This window comes from Cibotium barometz, chromosome 13, assembly GCF_041138505.1.
Source record: "Cibotium barometz isolate CiBa-2024 chromosome 13, ASM4113850v1, whole genome shotgun sequence".
In the NCBI taxonomy this organism is placed as follows: Eukaryota; Viridiplantae; Streptophyta; class Polypodiopsida; order Cyatheales; family Cibotiaceae; genus Cibotium; species Cibotium barometz.
In genome coordinates, this window is record NC_141058.1 from 55,593,434 (window position 1) to 55,615,067 (window position 21,634).

General features: G+C 44.1%; 1 protein-coding gene across 1 annotated transcript in view; it reads left to right on the forward strand.

Moving 5' to 3' along the window:
• LOC147632868 (prohibitin-1, mitochondrial-like) overlaps window positions 1-15,222 on the forward strand; it is a 28,130-nt gene extending 12,908 nt beyond the window's left edge. The window contains exons 2-5 of the mRNA XM_086807759.1: window positions 13,686-13,802; window positions 14,071-14,241; window positions 14,389-14,601; window positions 14,704-15,222. Of these exons, the coding sequence (XP_086663885.1) occupies window positions 13,686-13,802; window positions 14,071-14,241; window positions 14,389-14,601; window positions 14,704-14,916 (714 nt within the window). The 3' untranslated portion in view covers window positions 14,917-15,222. The remainder of the gene's footprint in view (window positions 1-13,685; window positions 13,803-14,070; window positions 14,242-14,388; window positions 14,602-14,703) is intronic.
• Window positions 15,223-21,634: the final 6,412 nt, after the last annotated feature.

Genomic DNA, 21,634 nt, shown 5'->3' on the forward strand with positions numbered 1-21,634 from the left:
AAATCAATTGTATTTACAAGAGGTCCCTGAGAGGGATGAATACAATCACCTAAAATACTATACTTGGTGTCCCTATGCTGAAAAGAAAATATGACTAGACCAATCTATCTGGACGTCAAGAGTCTTAAACCACTCAATCCCTAATAACAAGTCTACATTTTCCAGATGCATAACATAGCATTCCAGAGTGTCTTTGTAGTCCTAAATGTGGATTGGAAGCATCTCCACCTTGCGATCCCAAACTTGCCTTCCCGCAGGTAGGCGTACCTCATAGGTATGGTCGCTGAGTGTCGTATCAAGACTCAATTTCTGCACAAGTTTGTAGTTAACAAAGTTATGCGAACTGCCAGGGTCTAAAAGAATGTAAATCTTATGGCCATTCACTTCTCCATAAACTCGGAGAAGATCATGCAAGCCAAATACCTTAGAATTGAACAGACAATCAGAACAAGTACTAGGGCGAGAAAGTACAGTAATTGACGTACCTGTCAAAGACAAGTGGTTAGCTGCCTTTGGCTTGGGTCTTGCGTTTGACTTGGTACCCTTTTGCTTTGGGCACTCGTTACGCATGTGTCCTTTTTCTTCGCAGATAAAACAACGTTCTTCCTTCTTGAGCCTTAAAGCCCTAAGGAGTCGTTTCTTCTTTGCTTGTGTCGAACTTGAATTCTTCGAAGGTTGGTCCGAAGACTTTCCTTCTGTCGTGTTAGCCATAGGTGCGGAGAACTTTCTTTTATGCTTGTTCCCCTGCTCGGTAACGGGTTTCGACTTGGAAGAGACCATCGTATTATCATAGATACGGGCTGAATGAATGGCCTCGTCCAAAGTTTTACATTTGTTATTTTTAACCTGTAAACGGTATGAGTCTGGTAAACCAGCTACAAAAAACCCCAAAAGAGTAGTGGGATCCATCTTTGTAGCTTTCATCTGCAAGTCACGAAACTTCTGGAGGTAGACCTCATAAGTGAGGTGCTTCGAGGTCATGGTCAAAGCTGAAAACCGGGCAACAACATCGTAATCATCCTCTTTCTTGAGGAATTCTTTGAAAACGTCTTCGAATTGTGCCCAAGTCGTTGGCTTAGGGTTGAGTTCCTTCCACCAAAGCAAAGCTTTGCCGGACAGGAAACCTGTTGCTAATTGGATCTTCTTTCCATCATCATATGGATGAAACAGAAAGTGAACTTGCCACTTGTGTAGCCACGTGTCCACGATCTCCTTGGTTGGCTGCTTTTGCTCGCCCCCAAACGGTTCCGGAGTAATGTTGGGGCCTAAAGCTGAAGCCAAGGTATCCATACCCGAGAAAGTAGAGAGGGTAGTGGTCAATACAGCGATGGAGTTCTGCAAAGCTTGCATCTGGGCTGCGATTTGTGCCTGACGTTTCGTCAAAGAAGCTTCGAGAGCTACTTTGAACTCTTGGAAATCTGATTTTGACACAAAATCGTCAAAAAGATCGGCATCTGTACCTTCCGTAGCCGGCAAGCTGTCACCAATTGGCCGACCATTTGGTCCATCTCCAGTTTTTGCGTCTCGTTCACTTGAGGCCAGGTCGGTGTCTCGTGTGAAGAGGCCAGTATTTTGCTGACATGGACGGGAGCCAGACTCATGTGTTAGCAGTATGGTGTCTATGGACGGGAGCCAGACTGGTGTCACCCGTGTATGACCTGGACTGTGTTCGACCCATGGGATTGTCACGCCATGGAAGAGCCAGTATTTGTGCCGTGTTTTGCCTATGGGACTGTCACACCATAGGGAAACTTGTGCCTGGAACTGTGTCTTACCTATGGGACTGTCACTCCATAGGAAGACCAGGTTTTTATGTTTTACGTCTTGCCGGTTTTGTGCCGATAGATATTTTGTACTTGTTCCATGAACGGGAGATATGTCCATGTTACTATTTGCACATGCATACATGATTTGCATGCTTGAAACTGTTTTCGCATGACTGGTATTTTTGTGTTTGCCTGCTTGACGTGTTACTTACTGAGCGGGGACGCCTGCCAGTGGGTCGTGAAGTCTGCTCTGTATTCTGACGAGTTTTGGTGCATGTGAACAGGTGGTAAGTATGTCGCACATGTTGTTTTAATGTTTCATATTCTAACCTTCTATTTTATAAGGTTTAATGTTCACACACACTTAAAAGTGGGCACCCCCTTTGGGCACCCACTTAGGGGCCAAGGTGGGGAGCCCCACCTTAAGTGAGTGTGGGAGTGGGCATGGCCACCTATCACATCCCCATAGAACTGGCCGCCCACATGCAAGCGTGGGGGGGCCCAGCCAAATCAAAATGTTAAACTCCACTTTAGTTTTATAAAAAATCTCCTCCTTCAAGCGTAAAGGACCACCCGGCGGATCGCTTCTCTCTGGCATTTTGTTCACTAACCGGCGACCATCTCTCTCTCTTGCGCCTACACCATCTACCCTCCTACAGGTTGGCTGCGCGTGTGTACAGCAGCCAGGCATCCTTCCTCAGAGGTGGCTGTGTGCACCTCAGCCCCTTCACTAGGCGGCTGTCACCTCCAAGGGCTACACTGCTGCGCTGCCTCCTCTTCTGCAGGCGGCTGCTTCTACTCCCATACAGGCAACTACACCCTCTACAGGCTGCGCCTATTTTACCTGCAGGGCTGCCCACCATCCTCATAGGTGGCTGTCCCTTTACTCTTGCAGGCAGCCGTGTTGTCCACTTCCTTCATAACAGGCTGCTTCTTCACACCATCTTCTTCCCACGCTGCAGTCGGGTATCTTCTCCCTTGCAAGTGGGTATTCCTCCTCTCACAGGAGGCGGCTGTGGTCTCTTGCGGTGGTACTTGTCTTGGTGGTTCACCACGAGGTGACTATTTCTTCAACAAGGTGTCTTTTTCCTACTTTGAAAGAGGTTGCTCATCTTCTCCACCGGCGACTACAAGAAGAATTCACATCCCCTGGGTGGCTTCATCTTCTACACAAACACCACGAATATTGGTTTTCTATCAGCCATCCACAAGTAAGTGAATTTCAGATTTAAGTAAAGTATTTTGTGTTTAAATCTGATAAGGGATTCCCGACTCCCTCTACGGCCACACCCGTTCGGTGCCGGGTTGTCCAAGCTCTATTGGAGAACCTCGGTCCAAAGGTGCTGAGATCGGGAGAGCCAGGTGTTAGTACGAGAGCGCCTGTTTGTGCGTGGTCTCGGAACACCAGTGAGGCGCTCTCCGCGGAGCCCAGTGAAAGCACAGGACCGTAGAGATTGGACCACGCTAGTGGTCATTCTGCTTCGAGCTTCTACATCGAAATTCGACTTCGAGCCTATTTGTTTGGTACTGTTTTCATATGTACATGGACATCATCTGGTTCTTGGAATGCGTGGTCTCGGAACACCAGTGAGGCGCTCTCCGCGGAGCCCAGTGAAAGCACAGGACCGTAGAGATTGGACCACGCTAGTGGTCATTCTGCTTCGAGCTTCTACATCGAAATTCGACTTCGAGCCTATTTGTTTGGTACTGTTTTCATATGTACATGGACATCATCTGGTTCTTGGAACCCATGGAGCATTGTATTCATTAAATACTCCCAATAAATATATCATATATTGAGGGGGGGGTCGGCCCGTTCCGGCCCCAGTGCTGGTGTCCATCTTTCCATTTCATTTCATTTCAATTTCAAGTTGTATTAAGTTGTCCATTTCAAATTTGTGATTTTAAAGTTGTGCTATTAAGCGTGTGGGTGTCCAACGGAGTCTTTCCCACTTGACGGGATCGGTCTCATTGGTATCAGAGCACGGTTGTTTCCGTCTTCCTAGTGGGGAAACGAACTTGTGTACTGGACATCCCGCTTTTAGCAAACTTAAAACACAATGGACAGCCAAGGCAACCCTTTGGAAGTGCCAAATTCGAGGGGTCCATCTAGTGCCTCTCGTGGGTTTGATGCCCTACGAGGTAGACACAAGCCCCTTGAAAGGGTTATTGATAGTGAACCAAAGGGTCAACTGTCTCATGGAAAGACAGTTATGCCTGATGCTATGAGGGCTGAAATGGAACATATGAGAAAACTTTTGCAGGCTCAAGAGCAAGAGTTAAAGTTTTTGCATGAAGATTCCCATCTGCAAAGTGCTATTGAAGCGAGGAAGGCTGATGCAATGGTAGATGTAACTTTTGAATCAATGGCTCGTGAAGTGGGCAAGAAACCAAGAGAGTTGGCACTTGCCTACCTCCTCCGCAAAGGTGATATCAAAGAGGGGGATGACGGAGAGCAAAAATTCAGAAATCCACCTCGTTTGAAGCATGGAGATCCCGCATCTCAAAGGCTGAAATCTTTTATGCAAAAGGAAGAGGTGACAGTCACCTCTCGACATGCATCCTCTCCACAAGGCACAAAGCCTGACAGATATATGTATGCCAGTGCTCATGGAGGGCATGAAAGTCACATGCATGCAAGACATGTATCTCATGGTGACAGGTCTGCTTCCAGAAAAATTTTACCTTCTGAGTTGTCTCATGGAGAGACATTGCCATATGCAGGTAAGTCACATGCATTTGAGTTTCGAGTTCGTGGAGCACATGCCACCGTGCCCCATGAAACTTCTATGACGGCCCATGGAGCCCATGCAGATACGGCTGCCCCGTTGGATAAGGGGAAAAGAAAAAGAGAAGACCATGAGCCTCATGCCAGGAAGCTCAAGGAATTCAAAGCAGGTGACAAATCTGTTAAATTTGATGCTTTTCATGGTGAACATGATGCTTCTAAGGTGTTAGCATTTGTGGCACAGTTCGACATTGCTTTTAGCGATGAGGATTTCACAGAAAAGTCGAAGGTGCGCCATGCTAGCATGTTTTTGAAAGGGACTGCTGCTCATTGGTGGATCACTGAAAAGATCACCAAGGATCCCATCTCCACTTGGAAGGAATTCAAAGACAGATTTTATGCTCAGTTTTTGCCACCAAATGCGGAGCAAACTCTCACTCAAAAGTGGGACAGGTTGGAGCAAAAAGATAATGAAAGTGTGCAACAGTATGTTAACAAATTCTGGAAAGTGTTGCTGGAAGTGACTCCCTTTATGCAAATCACTGAGGATGAAAGAAAGAGGAAGTTTCGTTCTGGACTACAAGGGTGGTAAAGCTGAAAATAACACATCTAAAGATCAGGGCCCAAGGAAGAACAAATTTGGCTTAACCCCGGAGCAAAGAGAGCAATATGCCAAGGATGGAAAATGCTTTTCTTGTGGTAGCAAAGACCAGATGTTTCGACAATGCCCAGATCGCAAACCAAAGCACGAGGACAAGCACACCAAAGCTAATGTACATGCAGTTCCTGATGTGCAAGGAAATACAGGTCATGATGCAAAAGAGCGAATGGTTTGCAAGGCTTGGGGGCAAATCAAGGATCAGCCCGCACTCTTCATGTTTGATGACTGTGCAACTGACCATTTCATCTCTATGCAAATGGCAGTTGCATTGGGTATTGAGGTTGAAAACATGGGACCTCAGATTGAAGCCGAAGCTGCATTTATTGGTAAAGAGGTGCAGGTTACCCCTTTGATAGGGAAGTTGCGCATACATATCCAGGGCTACCTTGACAATGAGCATTTCTTAGTTGCTCCACTGAATGGATGTGATGTATTGTTGGGCAAGCCGTGGCACCATAGGCTTGAGCCCCGCAAAGACTACAAGTCCAATATGATTTCTTTTATGCATAAAGACCGCATGCATTTTATTTATGCTGGCAAAGAAGGGGATTCCATCCCACTTGTATCACACATCCAAATTAATAAAGCAATGAAAAAGAGTCTTTCAGCGTACTTGGTTTTTGTGCGTGATAGTCTTGTGCCAAATCATCAAAATGTGGATGCTATGTCTAATGATAGGCTGAATTTTCTTAATGCATTCAACGACTGTTTTGCTGACTCATTGCCAGGTGAATTACCTCCCCAAAGGCCCGAAGATCATCGCATAGATCTTGTGCCAGGTAGTTCTCCACCCAACAAACCCGCATACCGGGTGAGTGCTGCACAACAAGAAGAAATCATGAAGCAAGTCAACGAGCTTTTAGAGAAAGGTTTGGTTCAGCCCAGTTCCTCACCTTACTGCTCTCTTGTGCTTCTTGTTCAAAAGAAAGACGGATCCTTTTGTATGTGTGTGGATTATAGAGCTTTGAACAAGCTTACCATCAAGAACAGATTCCCAATTCCACGTATTGATGATATCTTGGATAAGCTTGATGGCTCAGCTTGCTTTAGCAGACTTGATTTGAAGAGTGGTTATCACCAGATACGCGTGGTGCCACAGGATGTCCATAAGACTGCATTCAGGACAGCCTTCGAACTATATGAATTCTTGGTAATGCCTTTTGGTCTCACCAATGCTCTTGCTACTTTTAATTGTATGATGGATAGGATATTTCGACCTCATCGCAAGTTCACAGGAGTCTTCTTTGATGATATCTTGGTTTTCTCCAAGAATGAGCAAGAACACAGAACTCATTTGGTTAGAGTATTCGAAGAGTTGCGGAAGCATAAACTTTTCGTCAATGCCAAGAAAAGTGAGTTTTTCCTTTCCCAGATTCATTATCTGGGTCATATTGTATCCAAAGATGGAGTTACAATGGATCCTGCAAAGATAGAGACCATTCGGAATTGGCCCAAATTGCAAAACGTACATCAAGTACGTAGTTTTCTGGGATTATGTTCGTACTATAGGCGTTTCATAAGGCATTTTGCTATGATTGCCACTCCTCTACATGATCTCACGAAGAAGAAAACTGCTTTCAAATGGACTTCAAAGGAACAGGATGCTTTCTTGCAGCTCAAGCATGCGATCATATGTGGCCCAGTATTGATTGTTCGTGACTTGCACAAGTCATCTGTGGTTGAATGTGATGCTTGTGGTGATTGCATAGGAGCTGTCTTAAATCAGGAAGGGCATGCAGTTGCATACGAGAGCCGTCGTTTGCATGATGCTGAGCTTCATATGGATATCTATGAGAAAGAGCTCTTGGCTGTAATTCACGCCTTAAAGATTTGGAAACATTACCTTCTTGGGGCTGAATTTGTAGTCAAGACAGATCATCAAAGCTTGAGATACTTTCTCTCTCAAACCAAGCTTTCAGAGAAGCAGATGAGAATGGCAAACTTTCTTTCCATGTTTCATTTTCAGATTGTGCATACTCCAGGAAAGAAAAATGTGGTGGCCGATGCACTATCCAGGGGGCCTTATGTTGCTGCAGTCTCAGTGGCCTCTCATGGAGACCTATCTGCTATGAGAGATTTGTACCATTTGGATGCTGATTTTTGCCATATATGGACTGATTTAATGGCTGGTCATTCACATGCCTCTTATGTTATCAACGAGGGTTATCTTATGAAGGATAATTGCCTATGTGTGGTGAAGGATTTGCGTCCAAAGGTTATGGACGAATGTCACGCCCCACCATATGCTGGTCTCATGCCTACTACTCGCATGATTCAGAGATATTTCTTTTGGCCAAGCATGCGTAAAGACATTGAGGCTTATGTGCGTGCATGTATTACTTGCCAAAAGGTAAAATTTGATAGGCCAAAACCTCCAGGTTTGCTTCAGCCATTGCCTATTCCTTTGCAACCTTGGGAAAGTATCACTATGGATTTTATTATGGACTTGCCTAGATCCCAGCATGGGAATGATGCTATTTGGACTATTGTGGACAGGTTTAGCAAGCAAGCTCATTTCTTGCCCGTCAAGAAAACCATCAAAGCTGATCATATGGTAAAGCTTTTTCTTGCTAATATTTTCAAGCATCATGGTATGCCTAAATCCATTGTTGGGGATAGAGATCCCAGAACTACAAGCCTCTTTTGGAGGGCTTTGTTTGATAATATGGGTACTAAACTTGAGTTTTCATCAGCTTATCATCCCCAAACGGATGGTCGAAGTGAAGCTGCAAATTCAGCCGTGTTGGATTTGTTGAAATGTTATGTGGCAGATCAAAAGAGTGCATGGGAGAAGTATCTTCCACTTGTTGAGTTTGCCTACAACAATACAATCCATGCTTACACGGAAAAGGCTCCATTTGAGATTATCTATGGCAGAGTGGTATTGCCACCCATCCTTCGTACCAAGGATGAGATTTTTGCAGCTGATGAATATGTTCGTGACTTGGATGTTGCCTTTGGTAAGGTGCGGACAGCCATTGCAAGATCTCACGATAAGCATAAAATGGTTGCTGACAAGCATAGAAGGGACATGGAAGTCAAAGAAGGTGATTGGGTATTGCTGAAATTTGAGAAGGCTAGGCTTCGGAAGAGGCCAGCACGAGAAGGATCATATCCTAAGCTTTCTCCTCGCTATTATGGACCCTTTAAGGTGATTCAAAAGATCAATGAAGTGTCATACAGGCTTGCATTACCTAGTCACTGGAAGATTCACAATGCTTTTCATGTGAGTCTATTTCGGAAATATGTGGGGCCAAATCCTGATGAGCGTGTCACAGAAGATCCGCCAGAGATTGAACAGCTTGAGGAGATCCTCCAGCTAGAACAGATTGTTTTTCATAAGGAGAGAAAGCTATCTGCAGGAAAGCTTTCCAGGAGATACCTTGTGAAGTTTAAGAATTATTTGCCTATTGATGCCAAATGGGTAAATGAGGATTATTTTGCAGATTATCCGCAGTTGTTGCAGGCATATCTTGAGGCTTTTCAGTTGAGGTCAACTCTTTAGAAGCCCGGGGGGATGTCACCAATTGGCCGACCATTTGGTCCATCTCCAGTTTTTGCGTCTCGTTCACTTGAGGCCAGGCCGGTGTCTCGTGTGAAGAGGCCAGTATTTTGCTGACATGGACGGGAGCCAGACTCGTGTGTTAGCAGTATGGTGTCGTATGGACGGGAGCCAGACTGGTGCCACCCGTGTATGACCTGGACTGTGTTCGACCCATGGGATTGTCACGCCATGGAAGAGCCAGTATTTGTGCCGTGTTTTGCCTATGGGAATGTCACACCATAGGGAAACTCGTGCCTGGAACTGTGTCTTACCTATGGGACTGTCACTCCATAGGAAGACCAGGTTTTTATGTTTTACGTCTTGCCAGTTTTGTGCCGATAGATATTTTGTACTTGTTCCATGAACGGGAGATATGTCCATGTTACTATTTGCACATGCATACATGATTTGCATGCTTGAAACTGTTTTCGCATGACTGGTATTTTTGTGTTTGCCTGCTTGACGTGTTACTTACTGAGCGGGGACGCCTGCCAGTGGGACATGAAGTCTGCTCTGTATTCTGACGAGTTTTGGTGCATGTGAACAGGTGGTAAGTATGTCGCACATGTTGTTTTAATGTTTCATATTCTAACCTTCTATTTTATAAGGTTTAATGTTCACACACACTTAAAAGTGGGCACCCCCTTTGGGCACCCACTTAGGGGCCAAGGTGGGGATCCCCACCTTAAGTGAGTGTGGGAGTGGGCATGGCCACCTACCACATCCCCATAGAACTGGCCGCCCACATGCAAGCGTGGGGGGGCCCAGCCAAATCAAAATGTTAAACTCCACTTTAGTTTTATAAAAAATCTCCTCCTTCAAGCGTAAAGGACCACCCGGCGGATCGCTTCTCTCTGGCGTTTTGTTCACTAACCGGCAACCATCTCTCTCTCTTGCGCCTACACCATCTACCCTCCTACAGGTTGGCTGCGCGTGTGTACAGCAGCCAGGCATCCTTCCTCAGAGGCGGCTGTGTGCACCTCAGCCCCTTCACTAGGCGGCTGTCACCTCCAAGGGCTACACTGCTGCGCTGCCTCCTCTTCTGCAGGCGGCTGCTTCTACTCCCATACAGGCAACTACACCCTCTACAGGCTGCGCCTATTTTACCTGCAGGGCTGCCCACCATCCTCATAGGTGGCTGTCCCTTTACTCTTGCAGGCAGCCGTGTTGTCCACTTCCTTCATAACAGGCTGCTTCTTCACACCATCTTCTTCCCACGCTGTAGTCGGGTATCTTCTCCCTTGCAAGTGGGTATTCCTCCTCTCACAGGAGGCGGCTGTGGTCTCTTGCGGTGGTACTTGTCTTGGTGGTTCACCACGAGGTGACTATTTCTTCAACAAGGTGTCTTTTTCCTACTTTGAAAGAGGTTGCTCATCTTCTCCACCGGCGACTACAAGAAGAATTCACATCCCCTGGGTGGCTTCATCTTCTACACAAACACCACGAATATTGGTTTTCTATCAGCCATCCACAAGTAAGTGAATTTCAGATTTAAGTAAAGTATTTTGTGTTTAAATCTGATAAGGGATTCCCGACTCCCTCTACGGCCACACCCGTTCGGTGCCGGGTTGTCCAAGCTCTATTGGAGAACCTCGGTCCAAAGGTGCTGAGATCGGGAGAGCCAGGCGTTAGTACGAGAGCGTCTGTTTGTGCGTGGTCTCGGAACACCAGTGAGGCGCTCTCCGCGGAGCCCAGTGAAAGCATAGGACCGTAGAGATTGGACCACGCTAGTGGTCATTCTGCTTCGAGCTTCTACATCGAAATTCGACTTCGAGCCTATTTGTTTGGTACTGTTTTCATATGTACATGGACATCATCTGGTTCTTGGAACCCATGGAGCATTGTATTCATTAAATACTCCCAATAAATATATCATATAGTGAGGGGGGGTCGGCCCGTTCCGGCCCCAGTGCTGGTGTCCATCTTTCCATTTCATTTCATTTCAATTTCAAGTTGTATTAAGTTGTCCATTTCAAATTTGTGATTTTAAAGTTGTGCTATTAAGCGTGTGGGTGTCCAACGGAGTCTTTCCCACTTGACGGGATCGGTTTTACAAGCCTTCGCGTTCCACGAGGGGCTCCAACTCTGATTCTTGGGTCGACATCGTGAAGAGGGTACGTGGAGAGAAAATTCGATCTTTGCACAATGAAAATGCGAGCGAACTTGAGAGCTTGAGAGCTTGAAAACTTGATAACTTGAGAGATGTGTGGCAAGAAGCCCACTTGAGGGGGTTTATAAAGGTTTCCCAAAAAAACTAAAAGCCCCCAAAAGCTATGCTTGGCTTTTTCTTTGCTTTTGTGTTTTTTTTCATGAATATATATATATATATATATATATATATATATATATATATATGTATGGATATATATATTCTATTGTCTTAAAAAAAAAACACCTTGGAAACCTTGGAGGAGGGTTCTTTTAAAACTTTGAAAAAAAATTTTAAACTCCAAAAAGAGAAAGGCAAAAAAAAAAACGTGTGCTTTCACCTTTGTTTTTTTTTTCTTTCCTCTTGGATTCGCACGTCGGTTAGCTGCCGGTGCATGCTTTTCTTCCGGCGGATGCCGTCGACGCCTGAAGTGGGTGCCGGCGCCTTCACAGCAGGTTGTCCCTGCGCCATCCGTTACCTGCGTTGGCCCGCCTGCCAACATAAAGCTGGCCGCCTACAGGGGCTTGTCTGGGGCGCCTGCGTAAGCCTGGGCGCCGGCCTGGCTGCCTGGCATAGGTGCTGCCCGGGCTGGCCACGCAAGCTTGGCCGCCTGGCTTGGCAGGCCTGGCCGCCTGTAGCATCTACCTACACCCGGCCAACCGCACATGTCCAGCACTAACCGGCCAGCATGCCCACTCGCCAACTCAAATACACAATCCAGTACTTCTCTCTCTCTCTCTCTCTCTCTCTCTCTCTCGCGCCAAAAAGCAACGAACAAGTTCCCTTTTTTTTCTGTTTTCTCTCGTACGACTGCCTTTCCTCTTCTTTGCAAAGCAAACAACCCTACTTAGACTACCACCTCCCATCAACATGGGTTTCTTTGATGAAGGAAAACACATACTATTCTGAAATCTGCAGTATGCATAGAAAAAACAGCAAGTTTTTTAACACATACCTTTCTTCGACCTCTTCTTCTTTACCTACCGACTTGCTCGTTCACGGGGTATGCTCTGATACCACTGTCAAATCCCCACGAATCCCCTCGTGATCGAACTTGGTTCGAAACTCGAATCCTGCAAACAAACGAACAAACAAACAAGCAAGGGGGTGTAGGCCTGACTCGAACAAACAAACAACAAGGGGGTGCAGGCTTGACTCACCTCCCAACCATGACAGCCGTGGGCAAGCCCACAGTCTTGGCTGTCCCTACCGAGCCACGAGCTGAGCTAACTAGGATGACATACCGACCAATCTCCTCCTCGCGACGTCCCATACTGCCACGAAGCTGCCCTCGCGGGCCTCGAGATTGCTGTCGGCCTCGGCTGCGTAAAGCAGGTGCACGTCTGCACTAGATCCAGGCTCCAAGACCATAGAGCACTTCGCCTATGCATCTTAATTGCAAAGTGAAATATGAACCTCCTCTAGTATGAGCATAAACTAAGAAAATTGCATATCTCATGAATAGATTTGAGTTCCGGCCAATCCTTAACGGCTTGGATCTTTGAGGATCTATTCACACGCCTTTAGACACTATGTGTCCAAGATTGTAGAACACTTGCGCCTGTGTGCTAGGGTTTTCCATAGATAGAAAGAAGAGTGGCGGAATCACATATAACACAAGAGTCGTAACTACTGCCCTGTATTATGTACAAGAAAGAAGAAGTAATACAGTACAAGATGTGGCTAAGAATGAAGTCGTCAAATCAAAGCCTTTACACTCTAGGCTAGCACTTTGCCTATGCATCTTAATTGCAAAGTGAAATATGAACCTCCTATAGTATGAGCATAAACTAAGAAAATTGCATATCTCATGAATAGATTTGAGTTCCGGCCAATCCTTAACGGCTTGGATCTTTGAGGATCCATTCACACGCCTTTAGACACTGCGTGTCCAAGATTGTAGAACACTTGCGCCTATGTGCTAGGGTTTTCCATAGATAGAAAGAAAAGTGGCGGAATCACATATAACACAAGAGTCCTAACTATTGCCTTGTATTATGTACAAGAAAGAAGTAATACAGTACAAGACGTGGCTAAGAATGAAGTCGTCAAATCACAGCCCTATGATCTATTTTACACTATTGGCTAGCACTTCGCCTATAGAGAAACGCTCTATGAAGTCCAACATTGCAAAAAGCAGATGTACACTCATCCGTTTTGAATTAAGGAAATTCTGTATACATACGGTTGAGTATGATGGCTGGGGGGAATGCTTCAATTTTGGAGTCTTCTTGTGCTAGTGTTATTATTTTGCCAAGGTAGATAAGAACCAAAGTTTCATTGGAGGCTGTTGGCACATGCACACTTTCCGATGGTGCCATGTAAACATGATTAATTCTTGTAGCTGCAAAAAGGGCAAAGTTAGAGGCTGTATTTGGAGCAGTTTTGGGAGCCTAAATGGTGCCTTGCTCTAGGGACATGTTAGGCTCGAGCTACATAGGTCATTCGGAACTGCACCCCCGAGGTGTCCTAACTAGTGGTCCACCTCCGGGCACTATCTAGGTTCCCAAAACTACTCCAAATTGCCCATACACGGCCTCTTAACTTTGCCCTTTAGGCGGCTGCAAGAGTTAATCATGTCTATGTGGCACTGTCAGAAAGTGTGCACGCGACACCTGTTCGTGTTAGCACAGAAATGGCAGGCTGAAGTTTGGGAATGCCTTCAGTTATTATGGAAATCAGGTCTTGGTTGCTTTGCAGGCAATAGCAGAGGATTTGAACAATGTAAATGGATTTTGGGAGAGTGATTTAAGGCTGATCATCTGGTAATTGCAAGTGTTTTTCCTTATGTACGGAAGCACATTCACTTGGTTCACTGGTGTTCATGTTTTTTGTAGGTTTACCCGGAAGGAACACATTTTATGATCCCGTGGTTTGATAGGCCAATCATCTTTGATGTCAGGGCGAGGCCTCATGTTGTTGAAAGCACTTCAGGAAGTCGGGACTTGCAGATGGTACTTAGAATGACTCTTGCTAGTTTTTGTGTGATGAATTGTTTATGTGTAGCATGGGCTTTTGTCATTCACCTTCCTGTTTAGGTGTCTTGTCTTCTGCTCACAAGTGGGTGTGTCATGTGTTCTTCTTCATCACCCATCAGTGTAACATTGTCGTGACTGTTTGAACCTAAGCTGAGCTGATGAAATTGTTTCATGCATTTGCATAGCATGCATCCTTCGCTGGGGTATGGGAGATTGCTGATTGCATGCTTGTGTTCTCTTACAGGTCAAGATTGGGCTTCGAGTCCTGACTAGGCCCATGGCTGATACACTGCCAACCATTTACAGGTCCCTGGGTACAAACTACAATGAAAGGGTTTTGCCTTCAATTATTCATGAAACATTGAAGGCAGTTGTAGCTCAATATAATGCAAGTCAGTTGATCACTCAGCGTGAGGTATGGAAATCAAGCTTCATGTCTTTACATGCTATGACATGCTATGACTATGCTTTACATTGTTTTGAATGCTATGTTTGGGTGCTGTTTTTTATGGCTTGTCTCCTATCGTAACTAAGTTACCTCACACATCTTAAAAATGTGCAGGCTGTAAGCAGAGAGATCAGAAGAGTCCTTACTGAGCGTGCTGCGAACTTTAACATTGCTCTTGATGATGTTTCCATTATAAACCTTACTTTTGGGAGAGAGTTTACAGCTGCAATCGAAGCCAAACAGGTGGCTGCACAAGAGGCAGAGAGAGCCAAGTTCATTGTTGAGAAAGCTGAGCAGGACAAGAGAAGTGCTATTGTCCGAGCTCAGGTATGCTAACTCATGCATTGCCTATTTTTGCTGCCTGATATTTTCTGTGATTTAAATTCAGCAAAATGGTTCTGGCTTATACTGTGCCCTGGTTGTGAACAGGGAGAGGCCAAGAGTGCTCAACTTATTGGAGATGCTATCTCTAACAATCCGGCTTTCATCACATTACGAAAAATTGAAGCCAGCAGAGAGATAGCCAACACCATTTCTAATTCTGCAAACAGAGTCCTGCTGAGCTCTGATGGTCTGATGCTCAATATCCAAGATCTGAATATTGAGGATATAACTACTGTGCCAGCAAAGCCTCACAAATGAGTTATGAGGTAATTCTGGCTCTTGGTTGAGGAGACGAGACAAGTTTGAACCTTTTTTTGGAAGGTGATTTTGGTTCTTGGGTGAGAAGAGCCAAGGAAAAGTGTGAGTGATAGGTGACTCAGCTATTATACTCTTCCACTCTTGAAAAGCTTTTGGTTTCATAGGTTTTAAGCTCGGACCTGAATCAGCTGGGTTGTGCACCTTGATATTGTAAATGGTAGCTTGATTTATAGTCTTTTTTTGAACTTCACACATCACAGCAATTTTTTATCTTGTTTCTGCTGCAATAAAAACCTTTGCATGGTAGTACGGTCTTCAAGATTTGAAAAGCTTGGACTAAATCTCAATGGTTTAGTCTTGTGGAATTTCAATACATATCTGTGTGTGAGACATTTCCTACATAACCAACCAACTAAAAGCCTAGGCACCTAACTTTGGTGTGTCAAACGCTACTTTTTGAGTTAAAGATTGTTGTCAACTTCGGTACCTTCACATGGGAAGATTCTGAGATTTTTGGTTGGATCGTGTGAACAGTGAAGGTGTTTTAAGGAAAGACTATTTTGATTTGCGAAATCATTGGTGGTGGTGTCGAATTGTTCTGGATTTTTAATGGGCGTATGGCTGAACCTATCACTTCGAAGTGCACCTTAGAATCGCAGCGATACTACTGACATTAAAAAAGGGTGAAACCATATGCCCAAGCAGGGTGAGCTTGCGTCCACCATAAGAAAAGAAATTATGGAGAAGTAACTCAGGTCTCTCTCTCTCTCTCTCACACTCACACACGCACACCCCCCAACAAACATTCATAATTATCTCCATAATTATGTATGTGTGGGGGCTCTCTCTCTCTATGTATTTCTTTTTCTATAGCTATGTGGAACTGATGTATGTTTGTGTGGGGGGTGGGGGTACAAAATATTCTCCCCTGGTGTAAGGTATAGTATAAGTGTCTCAGATGCATTGCAAAACGTCACAAAGAAGATGAAACCTATGATTGATTTTGTTCTCAATTTTACCTTTTTTTTTTCTTCCTATAAATAGATTTATACTAACAAATGATTTAATGTGCCACTTTTCCATTCATCATGGTAAACGAGTAGAGCTTACCTTGGAGATAAATAAAGTTTTTAAAAAAATATGTAGTCTACATGCAAGAGAGCAGTAAAGAGAGAGAGACAATAGATGTTGCATGTGAGATAGATAGAGAGAAAGAGAGAGACATAGAGTGAATAGTGAGAGAACGTTAAGAGGAGCTCTAAGAAAGTCAGATAAATGTAGCAATTTATTTTTATTACACTTTAGAGTTGTTTAGTGACATTATTATTTTGATATGCGATGCTACATGTGATGCTGTGTGAAACAACAGGCCACATGCAACACTCCATGCGGCCCTATACTCTTTGGTTTTGAGAGGCAGCAACTTGCAAGCACATTAAAAAGTTAAAAGGGAGCACAAATTTGGATATTAGAAGAGATCTAAACTATGTAACTTAAACAAAAGAGTCCATTATCAAAAGTAAGAGTAGCTTCTAAGTTAGGAAAATGGGTATAACACATTGAGACAGACAAGTTCTCGAGAGGTTTACTTAGAAAATACTTGCATAACACTCCCATCATTATTACTACCTTAAAGACTTGTAAGGATATATCTACTCATGTCCTTTATGGATTTTCTTGTCATACAATTTGTACCAACTTCAAGTAAAATTCTTGTCCTTTGTAATTATCAAAGAATTAAAGTACAATTGTTACCCAATAAGTGCAAACCAACACTATCATAGGTCGAGTTCCTAGAAGTCCGTGCCCCAGGTAGACTTATTTCATAAAAAGAAAAAGTGTGATCCTAGATCATACAAAAAAGACTTGAGCTTGTGTAGACGTGAACTTGGATAAATGAGCCTGTAGACGAGAACCTGACAACATGAGTTTGGACATATAAGCCTATAGACGTGAATCTAGAGATGAGCCCAAAAAACGAGACGTCTGAAATCAATTTCAAAATTGCTCCAGAAGCACTAAAAACCTTTGATATGAACCCAATTTGGACTAATTGGTAAAAATGACAATATAGTTGATCGTAGCGCATCAAACCACACTTTCTCAAACCCACCAAGCCTCCTTTGATCCTAGTAAATGAACAACATTCAACACATCCTTTCTTGTTAAGAAGCGTAGGCTCCTTTGGATCCACCTCAAGCGAGAAGCTTTCGGAAGAAATGAGCCAAGGTTCTTGGTTGAGATCAAAATGCATACCTTTTCTATGTTGTAGCTATGGACATAATCATCCTGAATGTCAATCAGAAGGAAGATTGGTTTGAAAAACTTGACAGTTGCTACGATGGCAGGATCAAGGATTGTTTGCCATGCGTTGACATTTGTAAGCATAAACTATCACTGTCATTTTAGTGAATCAAAAGAGTTGTCTCGAAGTAAGGAAAATTTTAAATGAAGTGGGCGTCTCAAGCACGCCTTTCGTGGAACTCCCTAGCTATGAATCTATGTCGTATAATTTGCATGAATAAGGGGTCCGCACGCAGATGCCTTGGAGATGCCATGTACATATCTGAATATTCTTGCGAGGAAAGGTAATCTCCAGGCTAGCTAGATACCAAAGTTTTTAATTGCAACTTGGCCATCAGCATCCATCTATATTTCTTCGTAGCTGACCCGTACGCTCACGCCTGTACCTCTTGTAGGTATGAATGTGACTATTTGTATTTCGAGTAAGTCCATTAGCCATGGGTTGACAAGCCTTGAGCCTTTAGCTACATTGGACCATAAGGTCTCTTGCTGCTCCATTTGTCTTGGGTAGCTTCCTTTGATTTGGCCGGTCACCCACTAAAGGGGTGTGGTACATCTGATGTGGCTGTCCAGTTGCATAAACTTTTGCTTGGGGTGGAGTGGTGGGGTCAAACGGAGTTATTTGCAAAAGAGCTTGTCTCATGAGATGAGGTTTCAAAAGGGGATTCCTGCTCATTATGATCTGCTCATACTCATGAGTTGGGAGATAAGGAATTGGCTCGACAGTAGAACTCGTCACGCGTTGTGTCCCTGGGGTGTAGGATCTGCCTTTGGCCGTCCACCAATGGTTCCTTAGGGGCGAGAGGGTTAGTTGGAAAATCAAAGAAAGAGTCAAGGAAATCGTGCTCAATTAATGGAGGGTTAGATTCATCTTTATTTTTGTTATCACATAGATAGTAGACAAGTCAGAGGTTATAGGACTAAACACTAGATAGGTGCTATCCTCTTCATCATCCCTTTTATCCCTATCCCCATCATTGGAAGGTGGCGGTGGTTTCTTTGTGATAAAGAAATTATGTAATGCATGCAAATCTTCCCGTGATCGGAAGGTGGCGGTGGTTTCTTTGTGATAAAGAAATCATGTAATGCATGCTATTCTTCCTCAGGGAGGAACGTGGGATACTCTATGTGCACTTGTTCTTCATAAACTAATGTTGTTAATAAATTTTGTAAGTGTGCACAAATAAGATAAAAAAGGCAGAGAATACCATAAGGGTGATATAGTTTACTGTTATGTAAGAGAAGGTGTTGGTGGGTGTCCCAAGCTTCTACCCACTCATGTGTTACCATTCAAGCTAGACTTTCTTGAATTTTAGGAAGGGGAGCGACAAAAGAAGTGGCGATAGATGGTTTCATTAGTTCTATAAGTTCCTCCCCTTCGCTAAAGTTAGTAGAATTAATTAGCACCTTTCACCATGATAAAAAATTAAGCACTATAGGGTGTAAGGGGTAGATATAGATGGATTGACCCTCGTTGACTTCGAGGGCCCTTGTGAATGCATCTATAATAATAGTTGGGTTAGCATAGTGAGTAGTATTTTGTTGTATAAGTGCTTAGCCCCCTTGGGTTAGTTCCTCAAGTTAATATTATATCTCCTTTAGATCTTTAACTTGTATGTCATAATTGGCATAGCTAATCTCATAAATCTCTTTGGCCTAGTTTAGTTGTCCTTCCAATGCCTCCAGTTGTGCCTTCATCCCAGCTTCGGTGGCCTTTAACTGTCTCTCTTTTTCTTCCAAACAGTTCTCCAAGGCTTTGCGATCATCATTGGCATCGGAGAGCTTGGTCTGGAGATCTACCACTTGGTGTTGCGTCTTAGCTTGTAGCTCTGCCACTTCAACTTTATGCTTTTCTACGAGGCTCTCCACTTGTGTTTGCAATTGCATGGTGTGGGCCTTTTCTTCCATGGCTTCCTGCTTGTGGGATTCAAGCTAATGGAGAAGCTCTTACACCTGTTGAGAGAGAGCGGTGTCTGCCTCAATTATTCCCTTTTTCTTTTCCTCTGCCGCCTCTTTGGCGAGTTGATCCATCTCCGCCATTACTTGTGCATTTAGATTTGTAGTGACACTTGCATGCCTTTTCGATAATCGATTGGCAGAAGCTTTCACGTGAAAGTTGCACTCCATCATGAGGATATTGAGGTCATATACATAGGACTCCATCTTGTAGTCCTTCCTCTCCCCTTGCTTCATATACTCTTCTACATAGTGTTTACGTATTGCAAAATTCCCCAATTCATGAACTACCACCCGCTTGGATGTGGCATCCATGTCCTAAAGTTGTAAACAAAGGGGCTTGTAGGGCTCTCCTTCACTTTGGGAGGCCTCCCTTTTCTGTTCCTTGGCTACAGTGACCACGTCCTCCCCAAAGCTAACTTGAATGCTCTCCCTTGCAAGCTTCTTGGAAGAGGAGGTTTCGAGGGAGGGGTGGGTCTGGACTCTTCTTATCAAACCCTCCAGCTCGAATGGATCCGGTGACTCACGAGGTGGATTAAAGGGGATTTTGTGGTGGGGTAGAGATTAAAACTGGCTTCTTGGACCCATCTGCTCCAATAACCAAGCTTATTTTTGTGCCTTGCTAGTAGGAATCGAGAAACTTAGCACATAATTTTGCGTTTACGCTCGGCATTGGATTGCCTCAGCCAAGTTCCCTAGCCCTGTTTTCTCTAGCTTTTCCCCGACTTCTGTATCGTTCAATTGCATACATGTGGGGGAATGATACTATAAATAGAACTTCTTGTTGTCCACTGTCTTTGTGTGGTTTAGGATTGTGCCACGGCATTGATCCATGAGGGGTTCCAGGTGGCTTCCTTTCTGATGTACCTACTTGGCTTTCCCCTTGGACCTCTTCTTGGGAGTCTTATTCTCACTGCTCTGTCCCCAAGGAAGTTGGTGAGGTTAGTTCCTCGTATAGTGGATCTTGGTGGGTCTCTTGCCTACCACGATGTTGAAACATAGAACTTTTATCAATCTACTGGTAGGCGTGTATGGTCTCTTGTTAGGTTTTAGAATTATTTATTATTACAAAACTAGGTGAAGATTTGGTCAAGAAAGCCAGCTCTCTGTTTCACAGCATGATAACCTTCATGATTTTCATCATTAAGAGCAGTAGAACACACGAGAAGGCTGGATGATGAGGATTGAGGTGTGGGCATGAGGAATTAAACTTCGTGATCGTGCAGTCACATGGTGGTGGCATGATTATGTAGAGATAACGTAACAATCACGCTGTGATTGGTGATGTGGCATCGTGAATAGTGACGGGGCACCGTGAATGGTGACATGTCATCGTGATTGTTGGCGATGTGACATCGTGAATGCTGATGTGTCATCATGATTCTAATAGCGTGATTTTGGTGATGTGGCATTGTGAATGGTGACATGGCAATCACGCGCTGTGATCTCACAGACTGTAGAATCACATGTATGATGAGTTGAGTTTGACCAAGGATTATTGTTAACCACACTGGTTAACATTATTTTTAAGCGTGGTTACACTTTATGTAACTCATTTTTGATGTAACTGCGCTAAAGTGCTTCATGTAAAAGATATAAGGGATGAATGAGCTTATGACGTGTAATGCCAGCCATGAGAATGAGCAGCTAAAAGAATCAAATTTGGGCACCCAATTATAGAATGGGTGGCTGGTCATTGTAAAAAGAGAGCTCATGTATATAAGTAACTTATGAAATATGAAAAGGGACAACCCCATTATCACAATTGAGTTCTCTCTTTCTCTCCCTCTCTCACTCTCTTGTGGCTATGGTGGTGAGCTTGTGTATGTCTATGCTTGCTTGCTTGATTATTGTGTGTGCATGTAGGTGAGGTTATCATTGCTTACCTCTTCTTCTTCTTGCTCTCTTTCTCCCTCTCTCCCTCTCTCTCTTTTACTCTTGCACACATGAAGGCATTGATTAGGAGTTGAGCTCCCCATAGCTCCTTCTCGCTTAGGGTTGGCTAGTTGCTAGTTCCCGAAACTAACCCTTGTATAGTCTACTTGCTCTTCTCTTCTCTTTCTCTTGTGCAAGGAAGCATGTTGATTTTGGCAAACATCTTTGTTGCCGTTGTCGGTCGGGGAATGCATTTAGCTTAGGGTCCTCCACATCCTATCACTGCTAGAGTCTTGATTTTCGCTTGGAATGCAAATCCACCGGAAGGAGTATGTTATGATATGCATGTTTGTTTGGTTTGATCTTGTTTTTTTTCAACTAATGGAGTTCAACAGAGCATGAGGAGAATGAGAAGCTTGGGAAGCTACATCAAAAGTAGGAGCTACAAGTAGGTGCCCTAATCTTGCTCTTGAGTCCATTAATTTCTTGTTTTCCTTCAAACTAGCTAAAAAACTACGTAAGTAGCTTAATCTCATAATTAATCTTAGAACATTAGGTTAAATTAAGCATTCTAGGCATCATT